At 38.0% G+C, this 26,675-nt stretch overlaps 1 protein-coding gene and 1 long non-coding RNA gene across 2 annotated transcripts in view; one reads left to right on the forward strand and one right to left on the reverse strand.

Annotated features, from left to right (window-relative positions):
- LOC112660307 (uncharacterized) overlaps positions 1–26,675 on the reverse strand; it is a 283,140-nt gene that overhangs the window by 76,326 nt on the left and 180,139 nt on the right. The window lies entirely within an intron of this gene.
- Positions 1–26,675, forward strand: part of RNF180 (ring finger protein 180) — a 191,335-nt gene that overhangs the window by 6,517 nt on the left and 158,143 nt on the right. The window contains exon 2 of the mRNA XM_025447734.3: positions 23,572–23,706. Within this exon, the coding sequence (XP_025303519.1) occupies positions 23,572–23,706 (135 nt within the window). The remainder of the gene's footprint in view (positions 1–23,571; positions 23,707–26,675) is intronic.

The following is a 26,675-nucleotide window of genomic DNA, read 5'->3' on the forward strand; positions in this document are numbered from 1 at the left end:
CGTGATTTATCTGAATCAACCAAAGTTGCTCACTGTTCTCTTGGTGGCATTTCGATAGGTCAGTGACTTTTCAGTCTTAGTGGATCTGGTTCTCAAGACAATGATTCTGATTAAAGCAGGTTTAGGATAAGGCTTGAGCATCTGTTCTTTTATTTGTGTATTTTTTTGAGCATTGGTTCTTTTAAAAAGTATTCATATATTTCAGATACACAATATATAAGAAGCCCTAGCAAAGGTAATCACTTTGACCCAAAGGCTGTGGTTTTGCATTATTAGCACTATAATTAAGGCTCAAATGCAATTCTAAGGTTGATTTATGTACTTTTGAAAGCAAAATAAATATTTTAGATATTTCACCTTGAGAAATGCTTATGATACAGAATGCAAGATATGTGGTTTCCATGTTATTAATAAAAAATTTGAAGTTTAGAAAAATCATAGAACAGTTCAAATAACCAATATAGAGAACAATGCAATGAACACTCATATTCTCATTACTTAGAAAAATTAATATTTCACTATTTTGTCTGATTTTTTTTTAAAGATAAGATTTAAGCCCCTTCAGATTCCTTTTTATGGGCTACCATTATCCTAGACTTGGTGTCTTTTATTTCCATCCTTATTTTTAAATTTAGGCTTACCTAAGCATGTATCTGTAAACAAATATAACATTGTTGCACATACCTTAACAATTCTTTTGTAACTTTTACTATGCTATGTGTGTGTCATTCTAAAATGGGCATATTTCCACAGCTTTTTTCCTTGTTTAACATAATTTGGAATTTTTTTCTAGATAAATGTACCTTTCTTTTGCTTTTATTGCTATGCAGTGTTAAATGGTATCAAAGAACAAACACTTATTTGTCAAATTTATTGATGACCACTTGGTTGTTTCTAGTGTTTTGCTACTGTTGCAAAGTGTTGCTGAAATGAGTGTTCCCATATATATATATATATTTTTTTTATGTACATAAAAACCTATATGTAAAACTATAAATCAGTAGATGCACATTCTCTCTTACCAGATTTTGCCAAATTGCTTTCCAAAATAGTTGTGCCTAGTTGTACTAACACATAGCAGTTTAAGAGATTCCTGATGTTTCTCTGTATTGTTTTTACGTGTGGTATTGTCAGATGTTTAAACTTTCCCCCGTGTAATGGTCATGAAATGGTATTTATTTTAATTTTAATTTTCTCAATTTCTGGTGAAATGGAACACTTTTCATATGGTTGCTAGACATTTGGATTTCCTCTTCTAGAAATAGTGTTCTCCTAGGTTTTGCAGCTTTTTACCTTACTGATATAAATTATTTCCAGATAAGGAAGGTTATAAGTGAAGAAGTAAACATGCCATGTAGTTTAACACTGGAACATCCATAAAATTATTAGTCTTTTAACAAGTTGTACAAAAGTTTCCCAGTTCAAAAGTGGCATCTGAATAGCTGCCTCCAATGTAGTTTTCTCATTTTTCATCGAGTTCCTATGAAGACATAGAATAAAAATGAAAACACAACATAAACAAAAACCCCATAAAACACAAAAGCCAGGAGGAAGTGACCTTAAAAAGCAGGCTGTCCTCTGCTAAGAAGAATTTCTCTACATTAGCACCTTCACTCTGTGCAGTTGATCCTGACCTTGCCTGTTGATACTGACTGCCTGAGGAATACACTGTGTTTCAGTCAATTCCCTCAGGTAGGTAGGTCCTCTACCAACTAGCAAACTGGGAAGACATCCGTCTCAACTTCTCAGATACTGCTCTGAAACTCCTGGGTGTTCGTTCACTTTCTGTGCTCCACGCACATTTCAGCAAGTGCATCAGCAAAATGTAGGCAGTTTGTGATGGGTGCACAGCATTGGGAGATCTGAAACACAACCCTGCTGATACTATATGGCAGCAGGTGCATTTGTACCTGTTTTCATGGGTCCTGTCACTTTCTCTCCCAGGGAAATGGATAAAGGGTAGTACTTGATGCCCCCTCCGAGGAGCAGAATAGAGAACAGGGATCCAGTTTGTGAACACCTGCTAGAGATGGGGAAACCAGAATGAATGCTGTGTGTATTAGCAAGCTCTGGCACCGTAGATCTGAGTAGGTGGGCAGAGGAGTGACCATGGTCATTTTTTTACTTTGTTTCACAGCAAGTCTAGTCAGGTCTTCTTGTGATCGCACTATATAAGAAGAAAAAGAAATAAAGCAACCTAAAATGAAACCTCTGAAACTGTGGAACAAAGGAAGGTTTATTATTAAGAGGGATTGTGATGTAACATTAATTTCAAAGGCTTACTAGGTAGTAGGTGCACGAATACTGTTTTGTATCCAGAGTTCTCTCTCTATGCTTCAAGGGTTCCAGTAATAATGAAATATTAAGCTCTTCTCTTCTTTTGTCAAGCTGATATCTTGGAATACCTCCCAAGGTTTTGTACGAGGAGAAAAAGTGCTGCTGCTGCTTTCTTAAGTACTGGTATTCTCAAAAGAAATTTCATAAACTGAATTAGTTTCGTTAGACAATTTACTAATCACCATTAAACATTTCGTTGTGAAATTATGGCTGTTCAAGACACTGAATCACGAGTAACTGCACAGAATGTAGGATAAATTAGTGCATCACAGGTGCGGAAACATTTAAAGAAGGCAAGCTAAACCATATGTTCTTCAGTAGCCTCTAAGGGTGCCAGTGAAGGGGAAGCCAGAAAAAACAACTAGTGCAGCTTGGCGATTTGGGATTGTCATAAGCCACATCTTCTTGGTTAAAAGCATCGCTGAATTTCAGAAAGGTGCATGCCAAAGGACTGTCCAGGTAGACAAGCATGTAGTTCTATGTAGACAAGCATTTGCTTGCCAGGCAGTGGTAAACTGGATAATAAGTGATAGTCACTTAGGTGTGTCATGATGTGAAGTACACAAGGTCAATGCAAATGTTAAAAGCGAAAAGGTACTAACATCCATCTGGTAAGCTAGGAGTGTGTGCAGTTTTTGTAGACTCTGTTGACTTATTGGACCCTGTTTCATTGTGTGGATGGTCAAAGGAGAATACTTCTGATGCTGCCCAAAAGCTGATCAAGACTGAAAGTAGACCTTGACGCTTCTAACTAGTTACTGTTTCCATGCCTCCCCTTCTGCATTTCTTAACTGTAGTCATGTAAGATGCCAGTGGGGAGGGGGAGCAGGAGTGGGCAGCCAGTGAAGTTTCTGCCTCCACCGTCCCAGTAAATGGCTTAACAGAGAAACCTTTGCCCCATCCCAACTTTGAACTGTCTGTGAGGACTTCAATCCACTTCACTCCTCTCATCCCTATACATCTTAAGACTCAAGAAAATAAGAACTTTGTCCTCACAAAGCGGTGAGAATAGCTGAGGAAGTTACTTAAGTTCTCTAGGCCTCACCTCCCTTATCTATAAAATGAAATGAATAGTTCTTACTGCACAGGAGTGTCCTGATGATTAAAGGAGCTAATGCAATTTAATAAGTACCATACTCAAAAATACTAGCTAGTATTTAAAATAATACCAACTCTTTGACTTCATGTTGTATATGCAGAGATTTTGCTTTAAGAATATCCAGAGCCTATCTCTTTCTGAGCCTTTGCTAATTGAAAAGAGAAAAAATACAACTTTCTGGTGGATTGCTCCAGAGAGGTTATAAATAATTTGAATACATCCAGTAACACCTAGTCATCAAACCACATATGATATCATGAAGCTCAGACTATGTTCTAAGATGGAGCCTCTAAAAAAGTCAATCTCCATAGCAGCTTTATGAGGCTGAGACCAGCTTCCTTTGGTGTGTTGGCCAGAGTTGCCTGGTGATGCCAGTAAATTGTGCCTTGACTTTAAACAAGGGAAGGAAGTGACTGATTGATTGATTGATTGATTGATTTTGGTCTTGCCTTTGCTTACTTGCGTATTCACTCATTTAGTCAACTGACTGGTCCCCAACATGGTGTCAGCACTACAGAACCGTCAAGGAGCTTGCAACTCAGCAGGGAAAACAGACATGGAACAAGTAATTAGAAGTGTGATGAATGTTCTGAAGGAGAACTGGAAAGGTCTTTGATGGAAAATAATATTTTATTATCTCTACCCCTTCAGAAAGGGGTGTTTAAGACTGAGACTTGAAGGATGTGGAGGTGCTCCCTAGAGGCTGGAGGTAAACTTTCCAGGGATCCAGCAATAGGAATAGGATGAGGGAGCCAGTGCAGTGGAGGATCTGAAGAGGCCAGACTGCAGGCCTGTCGAGCAGATTAGGGCAGAGTGTGGGCAGCAGCTGGATCAGCAAAACACTAGGAAGCCTCTGAAAGAAACAGGAGAGTAATGATTTGTTTTGCCTTTTCAACAGACTCTTCCTTCCATGTAGAGAATAAAATGTTTCCGATTTTCATAAAATTTTGGTGACTAGAACCATCATTTCTGGCCTAGAGTTTTTGAGGCCACATATTAACTTACTGTTTATAGAATATATGGGATGAAATGTCTTCCTTTCCCCACAGTTCTTCCTTGCTCTGTTAGAGAGATTCTGTTCCATTCTACCTTTTTTTTTTTTTTAAGATTTGAGAGAGAAAAGAGCATGTGCTAGTAGGGGAGGGGCAGAAGGAGAGGGAGAAGGACAAGCAGACTCCTCACTGAGCACAGAACCCAGTGCTGGGCTCGATCCCAGGACCTTGAAATAATGGTATGAGCAGAAATGAAGAGCCAGACACTTAACTGACTGAGCCACCCAGGTGCCCCTCCATTTTACCTTTTTGAAAGAACTGGCAAGGGAGCTTTTGTCCTCAATCCACCTTAATCCTTTTCCCTCCCCTTCCTTTCAGAATTTTGAAGTTTTCAGAGCAAATTCTAAGAATCACGACTATAACTCTGAGTGACATTGCCAGATAACAGGAATAAGAAGTTTTCCTTGGAATAGTTAACAGAAGAAGAGGCTTCCAGTTATGATAACCTGAAAACCTAGAAGTTGTCTGGAAATGTTCGATTATGTGTCGTGTAGATTCATAGATGAAATTGTAGCAAAGTAAAAGAAAGCGGAGGAGCCAAAAAGAACAAGGGTGCAAAGAGCTTGGAAAGTGGGCACATGAGAGAAACTGTCCTTGCTGTTAGGGTGAGGACACCTAGGCTCACTGACATGGGGGCTTGTTGTTTGTTTTGTTTTGTCCTAGGAGCGTGGGTTTCAATACTCGTAGTCATCCAGAACCCCAGTTGGGGACACATGAGGGCAGGGAATCAGCAGTAGAAACTTCCCAGGAAAGCCAGAACATTCTCAGTATAATGGCTCAGAAAAAAAAAAAAAAAAAAAAAAAAAAACCAACATCATGTTCCACTGACACAGAGAGATTATAGTCAAGTCTACATTGACCTCATCTGTGAGCAGAACATGGAGGAGTCTCATCTAAAAATGCTCTTAGATTTTTTTTTTAATTTATGAAAAATTTCAAACATACACAAAAGTAGAGGAATGGCATAGTGAATCCTCATGTATCTATCAGGCAGCTTCAATAGGTATTATTCTTCCATTCTTCTATTTTCTACATTGTGTAATTTGTTTTTACATTATATAGTTTTCCTGTGAATAGCCAAAGTTAAAATATTTATGTCTAGCCTGAGTACCTTTAAAAAATGTAACAACAGCATTTTATTATCATGTCCACAAAGTTAACCATTTTTTAAATAACATCCAATACCTAATGTGTAATTTTCTTCATTTGTCTGAAAAACATTTTTTTGGAGTTGATTTCTTTGAATCAAAATTCAAACATCAGTTACATATTGCATTTGATTGATATCTGTTTTTTTTTTTAAAGATTTTGTTTATTTATTCATGAGAGACATGGGGAGAGAGAGAAAGGCAGAGACTCAGGCAGAGAGAGAAGTAGGCTCCATGAAGGGAGCCAATGTGGGACTCAATCCCGAGACCCCAGGATTTGGAGTCTGGGCCAAAGGCAGGTGCTAAACCACTGAGCCACCCAGGCATCCCTAACTGATTATCTTATACCTCTTGAGTTTGTCTTCCCTCTTAAGAATTCATTTGTTTGTTGAAAACCCAAGTTATTTGTAGAATTTTCCACATTCTGTATGTGACCAATTGTGTCCTTATGGTGTCATTTAACATGTTCCCTTATTCTTTAGTAAGTAAAATAGTTCTTAGATTTAGGTGCTTACTTGATTTGGTTCTGCTTCTTATTTTTTTTTAAAGAGTGTAGATAGCACTGACTACTTTTGATCACGTCATTATATCGGGAGGCTCATGTTTGGTTGTTGTTGTGGGCTGAAATGTGTCCTTACAAATATATATCTTAAAGAGCTAATTCCCAGTACCTCAGAATGTGACTGTGTTTGGAGATAAAGCCTCAAAAGAGGGGCTTACGTTAGAATGAGGCTGTTTGGGTAGGCCTTTATCCGGTCTTCCCAGTGTCCTAGCAGAGGAAATTTGAATACACAAAGAGGTGTCAGGATGGGTGCCTCCAGAGGAAAGGCCATGTGAGGATATATGAGAAGGCACCCATTTAAAACCCAAAGAGGAAGACCCCAGAAGAAACCAATCCCGGTGGTCCCTTGGTTTTAGACTTCTAGCTTCCAGAACTGTGAGAAAAATTTCTGTTGTTCAAGTCATCCAGTCTATGGTGCTTTGTTATGGTAGCCCTGGCAGATGAGTACAGTTGTCCTCTGTTTGCTTATGATTGTTTAGTTACGATGTTAAGGTTGATCTTTGAGTTCATGTGGTTCAGCCTTGCACATATATTATAAAACGTTCATCATCCTTTTTCCTAATGTTCTTAGTATCTACTGGTGGCCTTTCTCCCCTAAATCTATCATGTTATTAGGGTTTGAGGATGATGATTGTATTAATCATCCTACATTTATTAGCATGATGCCTCCTGAGCTTTTCCCTCATTAACTATTTGGTTACTCTAAAATAGTCTGTATCACGAAGGTGGAGTAAGTGCTTAATTGGATTCTTTCCCTTTTTCCATTTTCAGATTCTCATGTCCCCTAATTGACCTGAGAATCCTTAACTTCATATTTTAGGTCTTGAGTTTATACTAGCAGGCTGAGTCAGGGACCCCCAAACTGAGAAACCTACCTAAAGAATGTTCTTGTGCTGACAACGTCCCTTCAGCACCTGTTCAGTGTGAAGCCGTTTCTCCTTGGGGGGACAGGTCCTCAAACAGCATCCGGGACTTGTCTCATGGTGGAGTTTATATTGGAAGATTATAAAACTCAGGAGGAAATGAGGTGAGAATTAATAGACGTGACTAAGAAGAAATTCAGATCTCCAGAAAGTTAAAGTGAGCCCAGAGGTCAGTATTTGGTTATTTTCCATACTTAAAACCTTGTAGATCTTACCCATTTAGAGGACCATCCCACACTGCAATCTCCTGCTCAGATGCTCTTTACAAGGGCAGTTTTCTTGAATCCAGCTGTGTACTTAATAGTTACATTTGAAAGTCAAATAGGCATCTCAGATTTGATCCGAACTGAACTCATCTGCCCCTCTCTTGCACCTGCAGCCTTTCACATATCGGTTGATGGCAGTTCCATCCTTATAGTCACTCATGCTAAAAAAAATTTGGAGCTATGCTTGATTCTTCTCTTAGACCTTGTATTCAGATCTGTCTGGAAGTCCTGTTTGCTCTATCTACAATAGATATCCAGAATTTGATGCTTCTTTACTACCACCACTGCTACCACTCTGATCACAGTCTTGTCTTTTGGCTAGATTACGGCACCAGTGTTTTTCCATTATAATGGAGTTTATCTGTTAGAAAAGGTAATAGTTTTAATAACCATATTTCTGCTTTATACATAGATTTTTATTTAAAACTTGAGGCGCCTGGGTGGCTCAGACAGTTAAGCATCTGCCTTTGGCTGAGGTCATGATCCTTGGGTCCTGGGTCCACGGGGCGGGGGGGGGGGGGGGGGGTCCCTGATCAGCAGGGAGTCTGCTTCTCCCTCTCCCTCCCCACTCATGCTTTCTCTCTCTCTCAATTAGATAAAGTCCTTAAGAAAAAAAGAATTTTATCTAAAACTAAATGTTACGCCTTTTTCTGGGGAGCTTACAGCTTATAGGAGGAAACAAATGTATGCATTAGCATAATACTTGGTGGTGCAGTGACTTGAATACTAATCAGAGGCTTAAGTAACACATGAACTATTCAGAGGTAAAGGCTGCTCAGGAAAGAACAAGCAGTAAAATACCAGAAACCCTCTTGGAGGGAAGATGATGGGATAATTAAGTAAAATAAGCAAGCCCAGGGTTTTTGGCTTCTAGGTCAGTGCTTTATCCTTTGGGACATACCTACCTTTTTTCTTTTTTCTTTTTTTCTTTTTGTCTCAGTTATCTAGCAATCTTTAGCAGTAACCTAGTATATAGCTGCCTCTGTGACCAACAAAAAGCCTCTCTGTGTAACCATTCCTTTTGCCCAGAAGAAAAATGGATTTTGAAACCAGGTCAGTGTGCTTACCTTTGCCTCCACTTTGTCATGTGAATCACTTCTTGGTTGTTGATATTTGACCCATCAAAAAGAATATAGCCATCCAATAAAAAAGCATGGCAAGTTAGACAACTACTTAGTACCACCTTTTTTTTTTTTTTTTTTAATTTATGATAGTCACAGAGAGAGAGAGAGAGAGAGAGAGGCAGAGACATAGGCAGAGGGAGAAGCAGGCTCCATGCACCGGGAGCCCGACGTGAGATTCGATCCCGGGGGTCTCCAGGATCGCGCCCTGGGCCAAAGGCAGGCACTAAACCGCTGCGCCACCCAGGGATCCCTTAGTACCACCTTTTGATTAAGACCACGGTTCATATCACATTAACATATTCCACATAGAGTAAATACCTTAGAGCCCTTACTTACCTTCCTAAGAAATCAGTCTGAGAAGCATTTGGGGAAGTAAGACTCCATTTAACCTCAGGATCAATTCTTTATTGAGATGTTTCCCTTTTAGAATCCTGATAATTTTGTGTACTGTCTCCTACCCAGCTGGCTTAGAACCCTCTCACCTTCTCATCTGTCTTCACAGTATTTGTTATTCTTTGTGTTCCCTGACAAAGTAGTAGGGGCTTGGCAAATACTGAGTGGATGAATGAATGAATGAATGAATGAATGAATATCTGTGGCTTCAAAGCACAAATTACAATTAATCTTAAACAATCCCTTAATTTTATTTTCTTCCTCCTACTGTCTCGTCTTGGTCCAGTCAGGAATATTATTGGCACTTTTATTGAAAATACACTTAGACATATTTTAGATGCCCCTCCCACCATCCCCAAAATGCACAAGCCTATTCCTTGCAACAAAAATGGCAGACTTATTATACAGTGATTTCTAATATTTACATATGAATACCAATATACACACACCATTTATTTGTAAAGTTTATTTTGTTTTCCTTACGGTTCTGTTCATTCTGTATGTAATTTTACCTTTTCTTAGATTCTCTCCCTAGAAAGTAGCCTGTGATAAATACGTGACTATATAGGTCTTATACACTGTTATTTTCATTCCTCTTTAAAATTAATTTCTTCTTTTTAAAATTTTATTTCTGGGATGCCTGGGTGGCTCAGCGGTTGAGCGTCTGTCTTCAGCTTGGGGCCTGATTCCAGAGTCCCAGGATCGAGTCCCACATGGGCTCCCTGCCAGGAGGCTGCTTCTTCTTCCTCTGCCTGTGTCTCTGCCTCTCTTTCTGTGTTTCTCATAAATAAATAAATAAAATATTTTTTAAAAAATAAAAAATAAAAAAATAAATTTTTGTTTATATTTATATTTTGAGAGAGAGAGAGAGAGAGAGCACATGCATGAGCAAGAGCAGGAGGATTGGGGGCAGAGAGAGAGGGAGAGAGAGAATCTTCAGCAGGCTCCACGCCCAGCACGGAGCCAATTGTGGGGCTCAACCTCACGACTCTGAGATCACCACCTGAGCTGCAATCAAGAGTCAGATGCTTAACTGACTGAGCCACCCAAGTGCCCCAAATTCATTCGTTCTTTTACCAGAGAATGGTAGCAGTTAAAATGGAAAGAATTAATCAAAATGGAAAAGTTAACAAAATGTACTTCAATGATTTTTTTTTACAAATCTCAAAAGTGTCACTTATATTTGATAAACTGCAGTGGCCATTCAAAACTGAATGTCTGAGGTACGTTTGCAAGAGAAAGGGAAAAAGGAGAAATTTAAAAGAATAAAGAGGTAGTGTTGCATTGAAGTATGTAGCTTAAGAAGCTATAGGAGAGGGTAGGAAGTCACTGGTAGCTATTACAGCATCAAATTCCTTTTAGCTTTTCTCCTCGAGGTTGAATATCTTTGCATCATGGCTAAGACTTGAGCATTTCCCAGAGAGGCAGAAGAGAAGATGGGTAAGAGGTAACTAGACGGAGGTTAGGTAGTTTGAACTACTCAATACTTGGTTAGCAACAGAAGCTGGATGCTTTTCAAGTAGGATGTTCCTGGATGTGAATACCATAGTATATGTAGCACTATTTCAATAAAGTTGCTGAAGTCGGTTTTATCGTGTTCCAAACCTGAAATGTATAACATCAACAGCTACTGAAGAAGACTGAGGTCTCTCTTTCTGATTGATCACTTAGATATTTTTAGAATTAATAATTTGCTGGCTCTAATTGCCATTTTAGTCACTGTAGCTACCAAGTCTAGAACTGCAGAATTGACAGTTTAGAAATTCAGTCTCTTATTTGTACTTGTACAGGATCTGAGACCCTTGAGAAAGACTGAAAACTAACAGAAGAGGAATGCTGCATTGCTGCATAAGCTAGCCTTCACTAAATAATGTGTGTTCTAGAAATAGCTGTTGAGCCACATAGGGGATATACACTCCATAGGAATCCAGTCATAGCTGGAGGACCACTTTTAAATTTCTGCTTTAACATAGGGTTGCTTCCTGGGTCCTGATGTGTTACTGTAGAGGTCACAAACAAATGTAGTGACCGTTTACTGCTCTGAACACTAGGTCATTTGTTTATGTAAGTTTTCACTGACAATTGATTGCAGTGTATTAATACTTTCTTCTTTGGCCTTTTATTCTTCTCTGTTCACAACACACATTAGATCAACCATCAGCAAGGGGAGCTGTCATGGCATCAGCATAGAAAATGATACCTGTGCAGGTTACTCTCATTACTACATATGGTGTTCTATCCATGTTCACAATCATGGTTCCAAAGCAAAATAATGGTGGCTCATTTCTGGGGTTACTGTGTCCTATATAACAATAAGATTTCTCTTTCATTAAGAAGATTCTATTCTCTTATATTACAAAAGGAGAATAATCCTCCTCATTTTATGGAGACAGAATGTTCCAAACATTTCCAGCAGACAACCTTTAGGTGACAAACTACGCCTTAGGCTAAAAGCTAAAAATATACCATGAGTCTTTTAAGGAAAAAAAAATCATATACACATATTTAAGTCCCCAGAGGATATGACCAGTGAATTTCTTAACCAGTAGTGGAATATACCTATTTTGCAAGTCATTTTGCCTCTGATTTTAGTAGTCATTCTCTAAAAAATCCTTCCAGACATCAGTATATTTTGATTAACCTTATATATACAGGAAAGTCACATATATAAAAGAAACTCAGCACCTGGGTGGCTCAGTCAGTTAAACATCTGCCTTCAGCTCAGGGCACGATCTCAGGGTCCTGGCATTGAGACCCACATTAGATTCGTGTTTAATGGGAAGTCTGTCCCTCCCTCTGATCATGCTCTGTCTGTCTTTCAAATAAATAAATAAAATCTTAAAAGAAAAACCTTTTCAAATTTCTTTTAATAGTTTCAATTTTTTACTACTGTCATCATTGCAACAGAATAAGACTGTCAGTCCATCTGGATTTATTTATTTTTCTCCAAGGTGTCATTCCTTTATAAGAGCTGATGTCTGTTTAGGTTGTACATTAAAGAGGAATCCTATCTCTTCCGCAGAAAATATACTCCCTTTGGCGTATTTATCTATAGACCTACTGCTTTCAAGCCAGTCTTCAGCAGACAAGAGGAATATAGATCCTTTTTCATTTAGATAACATAATAGTAATATGGTACTGAGTTGACATAGTATTATTGAGACTTGAGGTTGACATCAACCCTTATTGTAGTTTCATTAGCTTTTTCTTAAAAAATAATTTAAAAAAAAAGGTTAGAATATTATTCACTCTGAGATGGTCTGAATTGGCTAAATCAGTTTAGTGTTTTCTCATTTGGTTTGTGTTACTCACACAACATTTTTACCAGTGTTACATCCTTTGGTGCTAATTGTTAAGAAATTCATAAATAATTGATAGGAGATCTCTAAATTCTTTGGCTGTCTGACTTTTTGATATTTCTTTCTTATTCAGTAACATAACTTTTACCTTTTGAGGAATTAAGAACTAAATATTTTTCTCTTGTATGCCATAACTTTTATATGTTCTTTAACAGTAAACACATTAAAACTTGAGCACTCTAATAATGTCAAATTTGAGAAGACTGGCTTGGGTTCTCTAGGTACTGTTATGGATTGAATTGTTTCCCTTCCACCCCATATCCATATGTTGAAGCCCTAACATAACTGTGTTTGGAGGTAGAGACTTTAAGGAGGTAATTAAGGCTAAATGAGGTCATAGCATCAGGCCCTAAACCAGTAGGAATATTGTCCTAATTTCTCCAAAAAGAGATTACCTTTGGATCTCATTAGCCTTCTCTACACATACAAAGAATAGAGATGAGATTATCCCAGCAGAGACACTGCCAGTTTGAACGAAAGGGGATAGAGGAAAGAAAGACTCTTAAATTTATGGGATCCTACAAAATAGGACAAGAGAGCTACCCAGCTGCGAACATCTCTTATCCTTCACAGAAAAGGCAGAATGACTGTGAGGGTAATTGAGAGATCAGCAGGATTGGCACTGCTTGCCCAGGCCCCAAGGACACAGGCCCAGAGGGCAAGGCTATCCCCACCTCTGCAGTTTCATCCAGCCAGACTGTCATTGCTCATAGCCTCGGGGGCAAGACTGCCTCCCACGGCTAAGGGTGCCCGGCTGCCTGTGCAGTGGACAGAACACAAAACCACCACCTTGGTGGTTCCTTAAGGGCCGAGCATTGAGCCCAAGAGAATTGTTGTTGAGCCTTAATATCCAAGAAATTTAACTTGCTAGGTTTTGTACTTCCCTGGGCTTTGGTCTTTTCTTTCAAATTTTTCTCTTTGCATTGATTTTTTTTTTTTTTAACAGCTTAACACATCAGTCCAACAACAAAAAACATTTTTGTATTTTGTGCATAGAACTGTGTCTATCCCCTGACTATCCCACCACTTTATTTTAGAAGCACATTATTTTTCTGGTTTCACAGATTCACACCTGTAGAAGAATTTTGCCCCAGGAATACTTCAAGTGTCACTCATACTTGATTTAGATGCTACTTGAGAATTGGAATTGAATCTGGATTGGGTTAAGATTTTTGGACCTGTTAGGATAGAGTGAATGTGTTTTCCTTGTGAGAAGATTGTGCATTTTGGGCACCAGAAGAAGAAATGTTATGGACTGAACCCTGGTGTCCAACACCCCATCAAATCCATGTGTTCAAATGCTAACCCCCAATATGATAGTATTTGGAGATAGGGCCTTTAAAGATGTAACTAAGGTTGAATGAGGTCATAAGGGTAAGGCCATAATCTAAGAGGACTGGTACCCTTATAAGAATGGGAAGAGGCTCCAGAAATGTACATGCACAGCCAAAAGGCCATGTGAAGATATGGGGGGGAAAAGCAGCTGTCTGGAAGCTAGAAAGAGAAATCCAAATTTCCGGCATCCTGATAGTGGATTTCTAGCCTCCAGACCTGTGAACAAATACATTTCTGTTGTTTAAGCCACCCAGTCTGTGGTATTCTGGTACAGTATCTCAAGTAAACCAAAACAGGTATCATGCTGACAATGTAGACATTTTTCTCATATTTAAAAAAAATATTAAAAAAATAAAATAAAAAATAAAAAAACAATATTTATATCAAATAGCAGAGGGAGAGCTATTTTGAATTATTTAAATAACCAAGGCAAAAGTAAATTGACCTTATTTTGTTAGTACTAATAACTTTGAGTAAATAATGCTATTATTTGATATCAAAATAATTATATGTTTTTAATTAAGGCACTTAATTTTATAGCAGTTATAGCCTTACAAAAAAAATTGATCAGAAAATAAAGAAAGCTCCTATGTATTCCCTCTCCACCTGCAGTTTCTCCTATTGACATCTTTTGTTGATGTGTGCACATGTCATAATTGAACGGATGTTGATATATTATTATTTTTAAAGATTTTATTTATTTATTCATGAGAGACAGAGAGAGAGAGGCAGAGACACAGGCAGAGGGAGAAGCAGGCTCCATGCAGGGAGCCCGACGTGGGACTCGATCCCGGGTCTCCAGGATCACACCCTGGGCTGAAGGCGGCACTAAACCGCTGAGCCACCTGGGCTGCCCAGATAAAATATTTTTAATTAACTTCATTGTTTACATCAGGGTCTGCACTTTGTGTTGTATATAGTTTTATAGATTTTAACACACATATAACGTCATGCATCCACTATTACAATATTCTAAACTGTAGTTTCACTGCCCTAAAATTCTCCTGTGTTCCACTGACTCATCTCTCCCTCCCTCTGCTCAAATATTAGATGAGAATATATAAAGATAATTAAACTACTGGAAGTCACTACTTTAAAATATTCTTTACCATTTTGGTACAAAAATGAGAATATATAGTTCTATGCATGAAGTACAAAAAATTTTTGTTGTTGTCTGATGTGTTAAAAGAAAGTGAGTGTGAAGAGTTTGCACATTGTGAACTCTTATGCTTATGTGAGAGGTCTTTACATTAGATCTTTCTATCTTGACCCGTTCCAATTTGTTCAGGGTTTGGATTACAAAAGGCTTCTTTAGCATTTAACAAATTCTTTGGTGGTGAAAGGGGCTAGGAGCATTTATCCATGTATAAATTGATTTTCGACATCTCAGTTTTATAATGAGAGAGCAACAGGGGCACACTCCTGCATTTTCCGCACTCTCCAATTATTCCCTTGGTAATAGATAGGTAGTCCCCCTCTAAGCAGAGGTAGGAGAACACGTCTTTGATTCCTTGTCCCATTCCCATTGGAATTGCTTGACTTCTACGTATCACAAAAACTGACCTTGTAACCAGGACTAGATGAAAGTTTCCACTGTAGACATTGCTCCATATCAAGCATTCTTCACCACTGTTCTCAAATAGGAGCAACCATGGGATTATATGATAGGGGAGGGGGAAGCACGGACTGACTTTGAAATCACTGCAAGCTTTTCAAGGAATTTTTATATTGAAAGTTGTTACATAGAGAAGAATAAATGAACCATAAGTGTACACCCTGGTGAGTTTTCACAGTGAGTGCATGTACCCATAAATAGGTGCCCAGACTGAGAATCCAATACTACGTTAGAATTAGTACATTTACTAGTACTGCATTATCTTATTTTAAAATGTAACATGGTGTCCCAGCAGATTTCTTTCAGCAGCACGCTATGTCCTTCAAATAAGGGAACAGTGTGGGAAAATATTTTCCATGATTTTATTCTCACCGTATAAACTGGTAAGAAATGTAATTGGGGAGGGTGTCTTTCTGCTCATTAGTAATACTGGGAGTACTGAATGTAAATCAAAAAGTCGAATTTAGGGGTGCCTGGGTAGCTCAGTCTGTTAAGAGTCCACTCTTGATTTTAGCTCAGGTCATGATCTCAGGGTCCTGAGATCAAGCCCTGGGTCAGGCTCGGTGCTCAGGGTGGAGTCAGCTTGGGATTTTCTCTCTCCCTCTTTCTCTGCCCCTCCCCCTGCCCATGAGTTCATGCTCTCTTTCTGTTTCTCTCAAATAAAAAAGTAAATAAGTAAATATCGTCTTAAAAAGTTGAATTTAAACATTATAAACCAAATACATATACCAACATATGAAAATTTTATATACAATACCAAGTAAATGAAAGTGATGTAGTTGAGATGAAAATCAAGAGAATGAGCAACGTGGTAAGAGAACAAAGAAGTGTGTGTGTATGTGTGTGTGTGTGTGTGTGTGTGTGAACATGATACAAATGTTTATCCATACATATTCTCCTCAGTATCAAGCAACAAGGAACCTGCTAACCACTGTGACTCATGTAGTCCTAAGAAGATGGAAACTTCTGCAGCCCAAAAAAGAAAAAAATGATGTCATGAAGAGAAATTTAGTTTACTTTTCACTTACTAACTCTTCAGTCCTTAAACCTTTTATTTACTTTCCTTCTACTATGTTAACTAGTAGTTCTGTTATGAAGTTGAATTATATGGTAAATAGTGAGCATCATTGTCTTCTTTTCTTGATTTTCAGGGAATGCTTTTAAAGTTTCATGATCAAGTATTATAATTGCTAAAGTTTTCAATAAACTTGTCAAGTTAAGCATTTCTACAATGCTAAGTATTTTCATTTTTTAATGATGACTAAGTGTGGAATTTTACCCCAAGTTTCATTTTGCATCTTTTAAGGTGGTTGTGTGCATTTTTTTTCTTTGAATCTTTTAGCTTGTTGAATATATTGAATAGATTCATTTTCCATTTGTACCTTCCTTGAATTTCTGAAAATAATCTTATTTGGTCAAAATACTTTGTTCTTTTAATTAGTGGGTTCTATTGACTAATGTTTTATTTAGGCTTCTAGCATCTATGTTTGTAAAAAAAAATGGTATATAATTTTCTTACACTCATTTTATGTATCTTTGTCTACTTGGTACATCAAGGTTACATTATATTTTTGGAGCTAGTCTTTTTACAGCTATTCTTTTATAATAAGTTATATAGTTACATAAGTTATAAGGACTATTTCTTAAAGGATTGATAAAGTTTGTGTGGACCTCCCTTCCTACTCTTTATGGTTTTTAGAGAAGATATTTTGAGTTCTGTTTTAATTTTTAAAGTTGTTTTGTGGTTTTTCATGTTTTCTAGATTTAGATTAATTTTAAAAATGGATAATTTGGTTTACTTCAGGTCCAGTTTAAACTTAAGAACAACTGAGAAGGTGGGGAATCTTGAAGACCCAGGAATGTGGAATTATTTCTGTGCCAAATGCTGATATTTTTCTCTGAAAAGGGGTAAATGGCAAAAGGTAGAAAAAGGAATAAAGCTTTTTTATGGAGTTTATAATTTAGCTTTACAGAAAATTTCACCTTAATTCTTTACTAATATAATTCCCCATCAGGACTCATAAATCCTTCTTAAATATTTTAATTTTTTATTTATTTATTTTTTTATTTATTTATGACAGAGAGAGAGAGAGAGGGGGGCAGAGAGAGAGAGAGAGAGGCAGAGACATAGGCAGAGGGAGAAGCAGGCTCCATGCACCGGGAGCCCAACGTGGGATTCAATCCCGGGTCTCCAGGATCGTGCCCTGGGCCAAAGGCAGGAGCCAAACCGCTGCGCCACCCAGGGATCCCCTTCTTAAATATTTTAAAGGTTATTGGTAAGAAATAAAATTTTAATAGGCAACATTTTGGGGACAGTAGCTTTACATAAAGTAACAGTTCTCAAAATGTGGTCCACAGTCCCTTGTGTCTCTAAGACTTTTCAGAGAATCTGGCCAAACTGTTTTCTTGGTAATATTAAGATGTCATGTGCCTTTTTTAATGTGCTAACCTTTTTATTAATGCAAAAGCAATAGCAAATAAAACTGCTGGTCCCTTGGCAGAATCAAGGCTTTGGTGACAAATTATACTAGTACTCATTTTATTTTTACTGCTCTCAGATGCAGTTAAAAAACTGTTTACTGAAGCAGTACATATCATTGATCTTATTAAATCTTTCTTCTGAAATACCTTTCTAATACTCTCTGTGAATAATAAAAAAAGAATGCATAAAGCACTTCTGTAGTATGCTGGAGGCTGATGGTGGTCTTGAGGAAAAACGCTTTTGGATGTTTTAGTTGAGAGCTGAACCATACACTTTTCCATGACATTCCGTTTTTACTTAAATGATTGACAGACCATGGACTTGCATATTTGGCAGTATTTGCTCCAGGTGATAGAATTTTAGCTTTAAAGAGAAATGAGCCTTTTGGAAAACTTGTATCCACCACTATGAACTTGACTATGGCCCAATAGTTAAATAACTATTTTTTGCTGGGGATCGTGGTGATGTTAACTCATGCAGCTGTCTTTGATATTCTGTAATGAAATGTATTGATATTTGGGAGATATGCATAACTCAGGAAAACATTATTTTCCAAATTTCCAAGTTTATTGAAGAAATACCAGAAAGTAGCAAGAGTATCAGGTTAGGTGGTGAAGGTAGCCAAGGGGAAATCTCTGAACAGGTAACATGGAGAAAATCAAGCAGATATTAGCAGCTAGCTTGGTCCAAGAGACACAAGTGGGGTAGGAGATTAAGAAGATTAGCATGACAAAGCCTGTGTCATAGGTGGGAAGAATTAGGGAAGCACTCCATGTTAGAAAAATGTGTGTATCTGATGAGAACTGGAGTAAGAAATGAGGAATTTGTGAGAAAAAGCAAACAGAAAGTATTATACCTGAATTCCTTTTTTTTTTTTTTTTTTGGTTTACTTATTTATTTTAGAGAGCTAAAGAGGGAAAGAGAGAGAGAGAGAGAGCAAGAGAGAGAGCGCGAGAGCATGAGCAGGGAGTGGGGTAGGTGGAGAGAGAGAGAATCCTCAAACAGGATCCCCACTGAGTGTAGAGCCCCATGCAGGGCTTGTTCCCATGACCCTGAGATCATGACCTGAGCAGACATCAAGAGTCTGAAGCTTAACTGACTGAGCCATCCAGGTGCCCGTAGCCCTGAATTCCTAAGGCCTTACCCACTTGTAAGTTGCACTGCAGTCATATGAACAATAGTATTAGAATTCTACAATTTGGGGATGCCTGGGTGGCTCAGAGGTTGAGCATCTGTCTTTGGCTCAGGGTGTGATCCTGGAGTCCCGGGATCCAGTCCCACATCAGGCTCCTTGGGGGGAGCCTGCTTCTCCCTCTACCTATATCTCTGCCTCTCTCTGTGTGTCTCTTATGAATAAATGAAAATAAAATCTAAAAAAAAAAAAGAGAGAATTCTACAGTTTGTATCTGCATCTGTTGACTCAGAACCCAGCCCCCCTGCACACTCCCTGCGTGTATTTCTGAGCATTGTGAGACAGCCATATGTACTCAGCAGTAAGTTTATTTTTGTGTTATACTGTTTCCCAAGATCACCGGTGTCTATTCTGTTTGTTTCAGTAGTATTCTAGTTGCTACCCCCAAGTCCTCAGAGATTAAAGCCATGTGGTGTAGATGTCTGCTGCCCAAAATTGTTAAGACTTCAGTGTGTCACAGAGTTCAGAAACCAGTTTTCAGCTATTGGCTTATACAGTTCCCTCTTCCTAAAACCAATACTAATATCTAGGGTGCTGAGGTCGGATGAGCCAATAAACACGCTGTGTTCAGATTTATCCAAAGACCACCATTCTGTTAAATAGGTTCATTTACCATATTTGACTCTTTCTTGTAGCATAAATTCTTTGACAGAAGCTACCTCAGCTCTTTTATATCACTTTTGGGTAACCTCCAGTTTTCCTTTTAAGCTCAGATATATATAAACATAGCTTTATTTCTTGTACTCCTCACATCCTTGCAAAAGGATTTCTATTTGGTTTGTCCCACTAACAGTTGGCCAGACATCTTAACCCATGATAATGGAAAAAGACATTTTGTAAGCTGAACTGTCTCCCAGATCTTGTTGATTTGATTTCAACAAATGTTTGTTGAGTGTCTTTTTTTGGTACCAGGTACCATGTTTGATTGGAAAGATATAGAGTTGAATAGAATACTGTGCTTTTTAGGAACTTGTAGTTACTGATAGGACACACATACACAGAGGTAAGTGTAGTACAGCATGACTAGTGCTGCTGCAGAGGTGCTGCAAGGTACTATGAGAGCATGGAAAAGGGGGTAATTGTGTTTTCCTGGGAAGTGTCTGTGAAAGAAAAATTTGAGTTCAGCCTTCAAGGGTAAAAAGTACTTATTAACCTAAAGTCAGAGGAAAGAGAAATGATATTACAGAAAGAAAAACAAATTTGAAAGTATGAGAGTGGAAAAAATAATTTTAGGGAACTGCACAAATATCTGTATTAGTGTTGGCGGTAGGGTACTCATGGAGGGGATGCCAAGGCTTGAGAAACAGGTTGGAGTCAGATCTTAAGGGTGTAAAAAGGCTTTGTTTTTTGGTTTTTGGATTTTTTTTGAAGAGGAAAGGCTATATGATACTCTCATTCTCCTTGTAGAAAATATTCCTTGTACGAAGAGGCAATCAAAAAGTATGCAGAGAAGAGGCATTATGGAGGATTACATAAGTATGTCAGGACATTGAATTGGTAAAAAATACTATGACCTTGTAAAATTTTGAGTTATTAATGTATATAGTAAAAGTTTTTTCTGACTTTTTATTTTGAGATAGTTGTAGGTCTGTGAATTGTGAATTGTAGGTTCGTGGGAAGATCTGCATACCCCTTCATACTGTTTACTTTATTCAGATCTCACCAGTTACGTGTGCTCTTTTGTGTATTTGTGTGTGTGTGTGTATTTACCTCTGGGCAGTTTATCACATGTATAGATTCATATGAACGCCACTGCAGTCAGGTTCACAACAGTCCCATCACATAAATCCCTTGAGCTACCCAGGGGACCGTGTTTGACAAAATATGGAGCACAGACTGTATTCTGTAGGATGGTATCTCTCAAAGTGTGGTCTTTGGATCACTCTAATAATAACCTAGTGTGCTTGTTAAATATGCCAATTCCTACTGTAGAAACACTGAACTAGAATCTCTGGGAATGTGGCCCCGGGACCTACATTTAAATAAGCTCCCCCAGGTGCTCAGTATACTATGCTGAAGGGGGATGACTTTGAGCCGAGATCTGAGTGAGAAGGAGGATGCAAACACCTTCGAGGAGGAGGTCTGGACAAATCTTATCCAAATGTAGCATGACACAAGTCGCATATGTAATTTAAAATCAATGTGAAATTGACATTTACACAATAGTTTACTTGACTCAGTATATTGAAAATATTTCAACATGAACTCAATGTAAAACTATTGATATTTGGCATTCTTTTTCTCCTATTAGTATTCAAAATCCAGTGTGTACTTTACATTTTCTGCACATCTCAGTTGAAATTAGCCACATTTGAAGGGCTCCGAATATATCTGACTAGTGGCTACCATATAGGGTAGCATAGATCTAGACAGCAAACAGCCAGTAGTACAAAGGCCCTTGAAAGAGATCCATTTGGAGATATGCAGTTGCCATCTGGAATTTAAAATTATTTCTCTAGAGCTTTGGAATAAGCTAAAAATTAGATATATAGATTTTAGAAATCATCGATATAGGACTTGTCACAAAGTGTAATTTTCAGTGAAGACTTAGTAGACTCATCTACGGAGTTTTTTCTAAGTACATACTTGCACCCCAAGAAAGCATGGAAAAATCTGGATACGTGGGGGAGGGGTGGAGAAACAAGGGGATGTGTGTGGATCTTAAGGAGTGAGGGAGCATAGGCAGATTGGGAGTTTCTCCATCCCTGATTCTGATAGGACCCCTCCTTGTAGTCCACATTCCTGGCTGAGAACCACTTGTGGTTAAGAGGGACATGAGAGCATAAGACACTAAAAAGGATATAGAGAGAAGGAAGGAGTGCCAAAGGAGTTAAGTAAAAGAGGGTTTCAACAATGAAGAAGGGCACATCAAGCAAGAGGAGATAGGACATTTACAAATTAAGATATTGCGATTGTTGAGGACATCATTTTTTTTTTAAGATTTTATTTATTCATTGGAGACAGAGAGAGAGAGAGAAAGAGAGAGAGAGAGAGAGCATGAGCAGGGGGAGAGGCAGAGGGAGAAACAGACTCCCTGCTGAGCAAGGAACCCAATGACACAGGGCTCCATCCCAGGACCCAGAGATCATGACCTGACCCGCAGGTGGACGCCTAATCATCTGAGCCACCCAAGCACCCTGAGCACATAGTTTAAACAGAGTAGTCAGCTGGACTGAGATGGGCTCTAAGGATGTCCATGGAGACAAAATTGGGATTAGCTACCTGAAGGTCAGAGCTAGACAGGCTGCAGGAGGGGCATGCCATGCTCTCCCAGGCAGGGTTCCTTAAATCCTTTCAATTTGGTTAAGGTTCATCTGTGTTCCCTCTTTTACAACCCTTACATCTGTTGCAGTTTAGTCAATAGCTGTGTAGTACATCACTGTCTTCACCCTGACCATACTACAGGATCACCTGGGGAACTTCTTTAAAAGTCCCCACTCCTCACTCCCTCCCCACATCCACATAAGCCAAAATTTCTAGGAGTGGGGCCTCGGCATCAGTTTTTAAAGTTTCCCAAGAGGTTGTGATGAGCTGGGGGTAGAAAACTGTTGAGCTATAGCACAGTGAGCACTTCCACGAGAGAAAGTGAGTGTTACTCAGCCTATCGCCCCCAGAGTTTGGCCCACTGTGTGGCATTTGGTTAGCTGTCAGTAAATGTTCAATGAATGAATGAAAAATGAAGAAGTGTGGCCGGGGAACCTGTCAGTCCCTTCTGGATAGCTTAATAAACATTTCGTTTCTTCCTAATAAATAGTTATCATGCAGGTTATTAAAAATACTCCACCTATTTTGGGTTCCTTATTAGTGTGAAACTCTTCTGCCAGACTGGTTTAATTTACATTATTTACATAAAATCTCCAGTGTAAAAATAGACTACAAAATTGATAGGAGTGTTCTCTAAGTCTTTTTGTTTGACTACATCCACCTCAAGATGTAGAATAGTAACGGTTCCACTGAGTATAATATACAAGAGAAATTACTGCGTTCAGGATAAAGAATTTTTGCCATAAATTTTAAGTAAGTAATTCCCATTTTTACATAATTAACTACAACTCAATAAATTGTATTATATTTAAATTTTAATGCTGTGGTATTTAAAATCTATTGAAAAGAACATGTCTAGTTCTTTGTTATGACTCTATTAATGCCACTGTACTAACTTATTTAATTGAGCCTTCATCAATTGCCTTTTATGACTTTTAGTGAGAGAAAGATGGAAAGAAATAGATGTAAAAATCTCTACAAAAGTGAAATAAGGGGATCCCTGGGTGGCACAGCGGTTTGGCACCTGCCTTTGGCCCAGGGCGCGATCCTGGAGACCCGGGATCGAATCCCACGTCAGGCTCCCGGTGCATGGAGCCTGCTTCTCCCTCTGCCTATGTCTCTGCCTCTCTCTCCCTCTCTCTCTGTATGACTATCATAAATAAATTTAAAAAAAATTAAAAAAAAAAGTTGGTAGTCAGTAACAAAATGCATCATCATCATAATTAAATGGAACTTTCAATCCAGGGCATAGTTTATAGAGGGCTGCTAGCCTAAGACCTGGTAACTAGTAGGTACCTCAATAAATGATAATTCTCTTTCTTCTGTTCCCCATGTAGCTAGTATTGTGGTGAGGGTTTAGAAAAATCAAATTTAATCTGACACAGTTCAACATTTTAAAAGTGTATTATTTTTTCCACAGATGAAAAGAAGTGAAGAATTGATCACTAGAAATCATAATCAAGAAGACCTAAGTTTTCTTCGTTGTTGGAAATGCAGAAAATGTATAGCAAGTTCTGGTTGTTTCATGAAACACCTTGAGGATCAGATCTTTACGGTAAGTAGTGTGAACTCTGGTCTTCAAACAATTTTCTCGTATCTGAATGCTGTGAGCATGCACACAGGTGCACACCTATCCCTTCACACTTGGCTTAGGTTCTTTTACCTTATTTGACTTTACCACTGAAAACATTTCAAAGTGGTATTCAGAAGACATCCCATCTTCCACGGTTAAAATTAATTTTACCTTTAGCTGCTGACATTAACATGCCCTTAAAGTTTTTTTTTTTTTTTTTTTTGCCCTTAAAGTTTTAAGTGGAATATCATAGATGTAAGTTGAAGATAATGGTCAGTGTTTTTCTTATCCCCACCATGAATGAACCTTGGTAGTCAGCACACAATTAAGTTCAATATCCTAGTAGGAAATGGAGAACCTATTTTTTATATATATGTATAAATACATATATATTTGCATGTGTGTATATGTATTATGTATGTATAAACATATTTCTGTGTGTATGAACATATATATTTAGTATTTAATGTGGGCCTAGAAGAGGAAGTTCATGGGTGATTTGAAAGTCAATAGGAAAACCTGAATAATATTTAAAAGCATTTAATTGAGCATCCTGGTAATGCTTTTCAAACAGCAAAAGTAAGATCTCTAAGAGTATTATGAAACTTCTCTAAGAGTATTATGAAAGAGGTAGGATGAGAGAAGTACATACTAGATAGTGATCCATAGATTTTATAAGGAGTTCTCCTTCCAGCAGAGAGGCTATAATCACCTGTCATTGTTTGCTTCCCCTTCTTTGAGAGACACTTGGGTTTTAAAACATTCTTATTAGTTGTTTTTTGTTTTTTGGGTTTTTTTTTTTTTTTTTTTTTTGGTCTCAGCCATGAGTAATTGTGATTATTTCCTGGAATTGATAGTAGTAGATAATTTGGTTGCATACTTACTGCCCAAAGATACTTTTTAAAAATGGATAAAACATTGTAATTGGGGGAAAAAACCTTGTAATGTTAGGAGTATTTTGCTTTGTAAATAATACATAGAGTTAATGAAAAAAAAAAAAAGTAAGTGTACAACTTGGTAAATGTTTTCAGTCCTTCCTGCTGTGAATCAGATCAAGGTATAAATTCCCATCACTCCGGAAAGTTGTGTTGCCCTGTTCTAGCCACTTCTCTCCCTCTCATAGCACCTCACTATACTGATGTCTGTCACTGTACAATAGTTTTGCCTTTGTTCACATAGAAATATATAGCGTCTACTCTTTTGTACCTGACTTATTCTGCTCAGCGTAATGTTTTAGAGATACATTTATGTTTTGTATTTATAGTTTTTGGGGTTTTTTGTTTGTTTGTTTTTACTAGGGAATATGCCACTTATCATTTATGGATCTACTACAGTTTATCATTTTTCTCCTCTGGGTGGACATTTGAATTTCTGGTTTTGGGTTATGAATAAAACTGCTATCAATATTCTTGTAAAAGACCTTCTGTGTTTACGTTTTGTGTTTTCTTTTTTGGTATATATGTAAGAATGAATTCTGGGGGCCCACAGAGTAGGTATTTTTAAAAAATCTCTTTATCAAATATTAGTACAACATGCTATGCCAGGCATTGTTTCTAAATGCTTTACAAATATTACTTCACTTTATAGGCTTGTAAATCTCAACTGCAATCCTAAAAGGAGGCAACGAGGCCTTTTGAGGCCTTTCCTGCCTTTGTCCATCATGCAAAATCTAAATTAGGGAGCTTTCCAGGGTTCTGTTGGGAAGTTAGTCACAGCCCCCTTCATTCAAGTCCTAAACTGCATCTTTCTAAACGTCATTGGTCAGTATTCCTTCCTGGGTCATTAAAATAGGTAGATTTTAATTTCTTTAGAAACACTACCAGTTTTCCAAAGTGAATGTTTATTTCCAACAGTAATGATGAGAATTTCACTTGCTCTCCATCTTTGTCCATGCTTGGTATTTTCAGACTTTGTAATTTTAGCCATTCTGGTAAATGTATATTGGTATGTCATTGTAGTTTTAATTTGCATTTCCCTACTGATTAATGATGTCAAGTACCTTTTGCTAGGTTTATTGGTTAGGCATTGTTTTAAATGTTTTATATTATTCCTTATAGTATAAGAATAGATTGTCTTGAGGAAGATAATCTCCACTTCATACATAAGGAAACTGAGGCACAGACAATTAAACAGTTTGCCCCAGATTATACTTTTTCTAAGCAGTACAGTTAGAATTGGACTTAACGTCCAGGGTCCAGAGCAAGTACTCTAAACTCCTCTCTCTCTTTGCTGCCTTTGTTCCTCCCTCAGAATATGATGCAATTTCACACCTCTTTTTTAAATTAATTAATTAATTTTAATAATAAATTTATCTTTTATTGGTGTTCAATTTGCCAACATACAGAATAACACCCAGTGCTCATCCTGTCAAGTGTCCCCCTCAGTGCCCGTCACCCATTCACCCCCACCCCCCGCCCTCCTCTCCTTCCACACTCCTAGTTCGTTTCCCAGAGTTAGGAGTCTTTATGTTCTGTCTCCCTTTCTGATATTTCCCACACATTTCTTCTCCCTTCCCTAATATTCCCTTTCACTATTATTTATATTCCCCAAATGAATGAGAACATATAATGTTTGTCCTTCTCCGATTGACTTACTTCACTCAGCATAATACCCTCCAGTTCCATCCACGTTGAAGCAAATGGTGGGTATTTGTCGTTTCTAATGGCTGAGTAATATTCCATTGTATACATAAACCACATCTTCTTTATCCATTCATCTTTCGTTGGACACCGAGGCTCCTTCCACAGTTTGGCTATTGTGGACATTGCTGCTATAAACATCGGGGTGCAGGTGTCCCTGGGTTTCATTGCATCTGTATCTTTGGGGTAAATCCCCAACAGTGCAATTGCTGGGTCGTAGGGCAGGTCTATTTTTAACTCTTTGAGGAACCTCCACACAGTTTTCCAGAGTGGCTGCACCAGTTCACATTCCCACCAACAGTGTAAGAGGGT

Source organism: Canis lupus, chromosome 2 (assembly GCF_003254725.2).
Source record: "Canis lupus dingo isolate Sandy chromosome 2, ASM325472v2, whole genome shotgun sequence".
Classification (NCBI taxonomy): Eukaryota; Metazoa; Chordata; class Mammalia; order Carnivora; family Canidae; genus Canis; species Canis lupus.